Below are 7,756 nucleotides of genomic sequence, written 5' to 3'. Positions count from 1 at the left end.
GGTGAGTGGGGTTGGGGGTGGTGGAGGGGATTGTTGGTGAGCCGAGCCGAGCCTAGCCTAGCCGAGCATAGCCTGTTCCCACCGCTTCACAGCCGCGGGGAGCCGAGCAGGGCCTCCTGCGCTGTTCGCTGTTCCCTCGGGCGGAGCACCTCTCACGGGGCCGCCCCGGCGGTGCTCAGCCCTGCCCGGGGAAGGCTCATGTCGGTGGGGCGAGGTGTTTGCTTAGACGGGGCAGGCGGTGGTGGGAATGGCGTTCTCGGGAGCGAGGACTGGTAGGGCAGCGTGCGGCTCGTGCCGAGGCTTTCTTGCAGCTCTGTGAAATTATTTACGCGTTGTGGGAGTATATTCGGGTTATGGAAGGGCAGAACTTTTCATGATGTCAGGTGAATATGTTGCAAATTTTTTTGTTTATTTGACTTTAGTTAGCACTGTGCGTTGTTGATAATTGTGCTGATGTTCGGACAGATCGGCTCAATGATCTGCACGTACTCTAAATAGCAGTAAATTTATGCAACTACTGTCTGTGTGCTTAGTATTACCATGATCCAAAAGTCTGTTCCTGCTCCATTGGTGCAAGCCAGATCTTTTAGTGTTAGCGCTGGGGAAGACTTTTTTTTTCTTACAAATGTTTCTTGTCATAGTGAAGTACTGTAATTCAACTTTTTTTTTCTGAGTAAAACAGGGACCAGTGTCTTACTGGTTACTGGTGCCAATGCTGTTCCCCTCTCTTCCCACAGGAACTTCATCATGTTGGGCTCTGGATTCAAGGCTGAGCGCCTGCGTGTCAACCTACGCCTTGTCATCAATCGCCTCAAACTGCTGGAAAAAAAAAAGAGTGAGTATTTGAGGGGTTAGGTGTGGCCCTGAATATTTTTGGGGCCCAGGAAACTTTAGGAGAATATTTTCTTTTTTTTTTTTTTTTTCCCTTCTGGAGTCAGGGAAGTTTTTTTTGCTGGCCTAGTATGAAATAGCCTTTGCTTTTTGTTGCTGGATCCAAGCCTTGCACTACACCTGGGTGTGTCGACCCCAGAGGAGTAGGCTGGCCCTAGTGTGGTCTCCATATAGCTTTCTGGCAGGTGTCAGAGTATGATTGACAAGTTGAGTGGTGTCACAGCTGTGTGCCATATGTGAAGGACATCCAAGTTTGCCCAGAAGGTTGTTTCCTGGGCCTTCTGTGCCTACGTAGTGAGGAAATTCCTGTTTGCTGTGGGTGACTCACCTCACTTGGCTGTTCTGCCCTGATCAGACATGGTTAAGATTTACCCCGTGGTTCTGGTTACTCTACAAGGAAATTGAAGGTGTGGGAGAGTTTCTAGCAGCTAAAAACCCGCTCTCCTTTCTCCTATGAATTTCCATGATAGGACCAAGACACAAGGGCTCCACTAAGCTGTGGCTGAGCTTGATGGGGAGAGAGAAGTTGGTGATGGGCATATGTGTGGTAGGGGCAGTAGCTCTTGCCAGCACAGTGACTGGCCTTGGGGATATGTGCTGCAGCTGAATTGGCCCAGAAGGCAAGGAAGGAGATTGCAGATTATCTGGCAGCTGGAAAAGATGAGCGTGCTAGGATTCGTGTGGAGCACATCATCCGTGAAGATTACCTTGTGGAGGCCATGGAGATCTTGGAGCTGTACTGCGATCTACTGCTAGCCCGCTTTGGCTTGATTCAGTCCATGAAGTAAGCGCTGCCCTTAGGGGTGTTGTGTGGGAGAGGGACCAGGCCCCCTGGGTTGAGGGGGGGGTACTGCTGAGATCAGGCTGGGAATACAAGCCAGAAGGACACCTGTTTTTATTTTGGTGTCCTAGGACCTCCAGAGACCTCTTCTTCCCTGGCAGGGAAGAATCAGAAGCCCAACATGAAGGACTGGGGACATTTGGGCACTAAGCAGGTGGAGGGCTGCAAAAATGAAGTACGTGGTGTGGAGATAGGATTTCCTTCTATTATCCTTAGGGAGCTGGACTCTGGCCTGGCAGAAGCAGTGTCTACACTGATTTGGGCTGCACCACGGCTCCAGTCAGAAGTGGCTGAGTTGAAGATTGTGAGTAGGGTTGTTTGAGGGGTGTTATGCATGGAGGATGGGGCTGGCACTGCCAGGAACCATTGGGAGATTTAGCATTGGACTCTGTCATTGAGACAAGGGATATTTTTAGGGGCTCTGCAGATGGAGACCTCATACCAGGCTTCACTTCTACAAGGAATCCTGAAGCCTCGGAGTGGTTAAGGCTGCTCAGCTGGGTGCACTTGGTAGCAGAAATTAGGGGCAAACAGAGGTGGAGAGGGCTGTGGGGACAGCAGATGATGCGGGATGTGTGGTGGGGGGGGGAAGCAAGGATGTATATGATCCCAGAGTTTCTCTCCTGCTGCAGGTTGCTGACCAGCTGTGCGCCAAATACAGCAAGGAGTATGGGAAGCTGTGCCGCACAAACCAGATTGGAACAGTTAATGACAGGGTAATAAATTGGTAGAATGGCTGAAGCTGGAAGAACAGATAATCTGCTGTGGATTTTTGCCCCTTGTTCATGTGGCTGGTGGCTGATGTCTGTGGCTGACTGTGGAGTTGAGTGGGACAGTTCTGGGGGGACTGGCTTGCCTTTAAGCACAGAAGTATGGTGTTGATGTCCCTGTCAGGTGGGGCCAGGCTGTCTTGCCTGTGGATGTAGAGGAGCAGAGCGCTTAGAGCCCTGCCTTGTTGCTGCCAAAAGCCTCTACTGTTGCAGTGCTGTGCTGGGTGGAAAAGGCTCCTGAAGGCTGTGCTGTGCTCCCCATAGCAGGTGACCCTGGCTGTGACTGAGCCTTGCAATTCTGCACTATTCCTGATGAGCGTCTCTGCACCCTTGTGTTTCAGCTGATGCACAAGCTGAGTGTGGAGGCACCTCCCAAGATTCTGGTAGAGAGATATCTCATTGAAATTGCCAAGAACTACAATGTTCCCTATGAACCTGACTCAGTGGTGATGGTGAGTGAGATACATGCAAGTCTATGGTCCCCTTCTGTGTTACAGTGACTAAAATTTTCTGTTAGTGCTGTGGAGCACAAGATCATGGTGTAGCACCAGAGTTTATGGTAGTTTCACTTGGATGTCTTCTAGACAGCCTTAGCATAGCAGGATCCCTTCTACTTCCCAAAGTCCTACAGCTATTATTGTCTGGTCTCCTTTCTGACTCTCATTATAATAAGGTTATCTGTTCTGTCCTTCTGTTCCTGTCCCATCTTTTTCAGTGACAAATGTTGCAGCTAATGCTGTTCAGAAGGTTGTGATCTGAAAAGTTTCTTCTTTCCTTCCCAGGCTGAAGCTCCTGCAGGTGTTGAGGCAGATCTGATTGATGTGGGATTCACAGATGATGTGAAGAAAGGTGGCCATGGAGGGGGAGGAGGTGGTGGATTTACAGCACCACTGGTTGGTCTTGATGGTTTAGTGCCTATGCCAATGCCTATGCCCATGCCAACAAATCCTCCTTTCTCCTATCCACCTCCAAAGGGACTGGTAAGCGCCTATGTTTTGAGCAGGCCCTTTTTCTTTGGAGAGCTTTGACTGCGATGCCCCACGCCTGCTGATTGGAAAGTGTCTGTGCCTGGTAGCTTCACATGACAGAAGGGCATCTTGTTATTGTGAGACTAAATGGGATAGAAGTTCTTGGCAGCCGAATGTTAAGCTTTTGGCCTGTCACTTATAATGCTGTGAGACATGAGGTGTTAGTTTTGCTGGTTCTTTAGAATAATTAATAGTCCTGTTAGCTGGTTGCAAGTGACTGTCTGACTAATACCTGAGAATCTTCTCCTAGCGAGCATAAACCATACCAAGTTGGATACTTGTCTGCATGTATATTAGACTTCTACTGTCTCTGACTCCTAGCAGCTGTAGATGTATTGTGTCCTGTGGAACCTCTCCCAGATGAATTGGCTGGTATTTGACTACTTAATTTCTCTGTGTACAGGAGAACTTCAACGGCTTGCCAGTGGGAACCTACCAGCCTTTTACTAACATTCATCCACCACCAATTCCAGCAAACCCACCAACATATGAATCTGTAAGTGCCTGAGATGAATCACCGCCGTAGGCAGCAGAGGGAAACTCGAGAAGAGGACAGTGGTAGCTACAGAAAATACAAGTGTTCATTAAGCATACTGTTTGGCCTTTTTGGAGCTTTTTGGAGTGGTGCTTGGTATTGATTTTGGCTAAATAGCTGAGTACATGCGATGAGAGAAACTTGTGAGAAGTTTTTTCCTCTGCAACCAAAACTTGTGAAAGCCAAGATTTTTTTTTTTTAATCCGCATTATTGAAATGATAAGCCTTTGACAAGCAAAGTCCACAAATCCCATTTTTTTGTAACATGATGGGATTACCACCTTCAACCTTTTTAGGTAGGGCTGCAGACTTTTCTCAGTCCTTGGGGATAAGAATGGAGATTCTGGAGTGTTGTTTATTTTCTGTGTTTTTGTTTCCTGCAGTTTGTGGTTGTGCCTCTCATTTTGCTGTTGGTGATGCGCTTGTTTCTGCAAACCTTGAATAGTAACGAGCATAGCTCAGTATCTGTGTGCACTAGCTGTACAGAAGCCTTTGAGTCCAGGAGGTGCAGGCACAGCAGCTGTTAGCTAGGTAGAGATAGGTGGCACTGACTGCAGCCCACTAGGGAGGGAGAGTTCTCCCAGCAAAACTGACCGTGCTTTGGGCCTTTGTCCCCACTAATCCAAGACTCAAGATGCCTTTATTTCTTCACTGCTGGTCACAAGGGCTTATCTATTGCTTGTGAAGGTAAGCAGTAGCTGTATTTTTGTGGAGGAAGAGAGCAGTCTTTTCTCGCTTTTGTCCTTGAGAAATATTTTTAAATCTGTGAGTGGATGTACTCTATTCATCTGGATCCAAAATATTGCCAGTGAAGCTGCTTTGATTGACAAGGAGGGAGGGAAATGAAAGCACTGCCTCCTTGGAAGGAGAGTCAGATTCTCCTGAGTGTACTGGAAATTAGGGTTTGTTTGTGGGTTTTTCTTGGTTTTTTTTTTTTTTTTGGTTGGTTGGGTTTTTTTTTCCTTGGGGGGGATATCGTATGCATCGTTGTGCATGACTGTGGCTGCTGTTGCCTATGAACTTTGCCTGCATGGCTCTGGGATTCTGTGCCTGCTGGATGGGAGAGCTATAGTAACAGAGAGCCTTTTTCAGATTGATGAACCTAATGCTGACAAGGATGCTGTTTCTGCATCAGTGGCAGGTGAGTATGTCAAGGTGTGGGAAACTGGACATGGTTTGGAGCTGTGGTTAGCTTGGGATCTTAGTGTCCTTGTGAGTAGGCTTTCCCTACCCGGAACAATGTGTACAACTTGACGTATCTTGAGAGCAGGATTTGAGTTTGTAGAGGGTGCTGATAGAAATGAAAAGTATTTTCTCACACAGGGAGGATCTGAGAAACTTGAGAATTAGAGTTTGACTTTGAAGTTAAACTAGATTGCTAGCTTAAGCTAGCTTGTCAGACCAAATCCAGAAGTTTGCAGAAGAAAATGGGAAAGCAACGGATTTAAATAATTCATTTTTATACAACATAAGCAATATATTCTTCAGGAGCAGAAAGAAGAAAGCAGGCACTGAGAGGTAGATAAGTTCATATTAATGCAGCTGAGCATAGCTAGTGAGAGAGTTGTTCTCTCTCTGTCCATCTACCTGAACGTTTGTGATGTGCTTCAGGCACTGTGATTGGATCACAGTTAATCTCTCCAGTCTTGCAGAGTGCACTTCTCTGTAAGTTTTGAAAGCATCTGTTATCTCTAGCATTTGATCAGGTCAGAGCGGGTTTTGAAGTAAGTTGCCACTTGCATCTCCAGCAAGGATTCTTGACAGTCCTTTGGGAAGTGGTGATGGTGTGTGATGGAGATATGCTTATGGTTGCACTGGAATTGCTACACCTCTGTTTAACATCTGGGTGATGGGAGCATAAGATATCTTGGTACCTATGTGTCTCTTTAGGAGGTGCTGGAAAGGAGAAAATTGGGATGTGCAGTCCAGCTGATACAGGTGTGCAGGAGCTGCAGCTGCACTGCCCCACAGCTCACTTGGGGCAGCAAAGGGGAAGTCTGTAGTATGTTGTACAATGGGGTGACCGGCCCATGGCTGCAGCTCCTTGCAGCCATGTAAACCTTTTACCCTCTGAGTCTTAAACAGAGATGGAGCTGTGTTAATGCTGGTCGTTGGTACTGCCTTTTTGGTAGAGCAATGTTCTGTGTGCCTCTATCTTTTGGCCTGATTAATGTGGTGGTGAGTGGGGTGAAATTGTTTTTTTGTTATTCTAAATAGGGCCTGGACCCAAGCCTGAAGCTTCTCCAAAACCAAGAGTTGGACCTCCTAATACCATTGATAATTTTGTGTTGCCTGAATTACCTTCTGTGCCGGATACACTGCCAACAGCATCTGCTGGTGCCAATTCTTCTGCGTCTGAAGACATTGACTTTGATGATCTTTCTCGCAGATTTGAGGAGCTAAAGAAGAAAACATAAGACTCATTGGGCTATAACTCCAATGAAAAGGGCGGGAGCTGTGACTGCCGCTTCTCTCTGAAACACTCTCCCTTCAATTGGTTTCCTATATTAACCTCAAATGAACACTTCTTTTTGAGCTCTCTTCCTGCTGTACTTAAACCAAATGCTGACGCTTTCCCAGTCCTTGTTGCTCCAGGAGTTGAACTGTGGAGACTCTTAAGAGATGAAAGCAGGGAACAGCTCAACCAATCTAGGTAGCTATAGAGAAAGGCCTTGCTTGATTGACATTTCTGGCTGTTTCTGTGGCAGCTCTGTGCTCTCTTTCACAGAGAAGGGTGATGAAGGTTGAAAGGGCTTTCTCCTCATATTTCTGGTTTTAAAGGGAGTGTTATCTACCAGCTGCCCTGCTCTGCTTTATGGTATGTATGGTCAGGGTGATATATATTTATTTCTCTCCATGGTAAGATTTTTAGCTAGTTGGGGCAGAGGCAGGAATTACTGTTGTGAGTGGACACGGTATTGCCCTTTAGGTTTTGTGGTACCCTAGTGCCATCCATCTGGCTCCAGCTGGACCTGGTTGCAGTTTGCGTTGGAAACCCCTCCTTCAGACTGGGTGAATGCTCAGGGAACCCCTGCAGCTGTTGCTGTGTTATCTGCGGGGGGGCTGCTCCCCTTTCACACAGGAGCAGCGCTGTACGGTTTGCCGCTCCAGCAGTGCGTTCACACAACCTGCTGGAAGCGCGCGTGGAGAGAATGGAGGATGAGCCTGCGGGGGGCACTGCAGTGTGGGCTGCGTCTGCTCCATTGTTCCAGGGTCTCCTAGAGCTGTGGAGAGCTGGTCTTTGGGAATCTGGATGGGCAGAGCAGGGTGATAGGAAACCTCTGGCGGGATGCTGGCAGAGCTGTTGGTGCAGTGGTGGTTGGTTTCTGTCAGGCAGTGCCTTCAGGGGTGGGTGCTGCCGAACATGGTGTGCTCTCTTCTGCACAACGTATCTGTACATAACACACTACTTTTCTTTGAAGTTTTTTTGGTTGATTTGTATCTTAAGATTAGTTCCTAATAAAGATGGGCTGTGCGCAGCTGTAGCTGCGGGCTCCGGGCTGCCTTTGGTTGTTGCGGTGCGGCTCTTCTGGGCGTGTGCGGGGGGGAGGCGGCGGAGGTGATGCGTGCGTGAGAGAGAAGGGCTGGTACCGGCGCGTTACGTCCCGCGGACGAAGATCCGCCGTCGGGTTTGTGCCTTCCCGTTCTCCTTTAACCCGCCCCTCTCAACGCTGCTGAGCCGCGCGGGCCG

General features: G+C 48.2%; 1 protein-coding gene across 2 annotated transcripts; it reads left to right on the top strand.

Moving 5' to 3' along the window:
- Positions 1-85: 85 nt before the first annotated feature.
- On the top strand, positions 86-7,570 carry IST1 (IST1 factor associated with ESCRT-III). Of its 2 annotated transcripts, XM_010718133.3 has the most exons (10): positions 86-383; positions 738-835; positions 1,495-1,675; positions 1,949-2,036; positions 2,365-2,448; positions 2,844-2,954; positions 3,285-3,482; positions 3,934-4,026; positions 5,158-5,206; positions 6,283-7,570. In XM_010718133.3, exons 2-10 carry the CDS (start codon positions 748-750, stop codon positions 6,480-6,482), a joined length of 1,092 nt encoding a protein of 363 aa, XP_010716435.1. In that variant the 5' UTR covers positions 86-383; positions 738-747; the 3' UTR covers positions 6,483-7,570. The 2 variants fall into 2 exon arrangements, with proteins under 2 accessions (XP_010716435.1, XP_019475378.1); XM_019619833.2 differs by lacking the exons at positions 1,495-1,675; positions 1,949-2,036; positions 2,365-2,448 and having other exon boundaries at positions 89-383.
- Positions 7,571-7,756: the final 186 nt, after the last annotated feature.

Source organism: Meleagris gallopavo, chromosome 13 (assembly GCF_000146605.3).
Source record: "Meleagris gallopavo isolate NT-WF06-2002-E0010 breed Aviagen turkey brand Nicholas breeding stock chromosome 13, Turkey_5.1, whole genome shotgun sequence".
Taxonomy (NCBI): Eukaryota; Metazoa; Chordata; class Aves; order Galliformes; family Phasianidae; genus Meleagris; species Meleagris gallopavo.
Note: the sequence above shows the minus strand (reverse complement) of the source record. Positions and strands in the feature narration are given on the sequence as shown.

Excerpts from the sequence above, each read along its gene's own strand:
- IST1 (XM_010718133.3), top strand. The coding sequence starts at position 748 with ATGTTGGGCTCTGGATTCAAGGCTGAGCGCCTGCGTGTCAACCTACGC. Across the intron at positions 2,449-2,843 it reads TTGGAACAGTTAATGACAGG|CTGATGCACAAGCTGAGTGT; the intron begins GTAATAAATTGG and ends CTTGTGTTTCAG. Across the intron at positions 5,207-6,282 it reads TGTTTCTGCATCAGTGGCAG|GGCCTGGACCCAAGCCTGAA; the intron begins GTGAGTATGTCA and ends TATTCTAAATAG.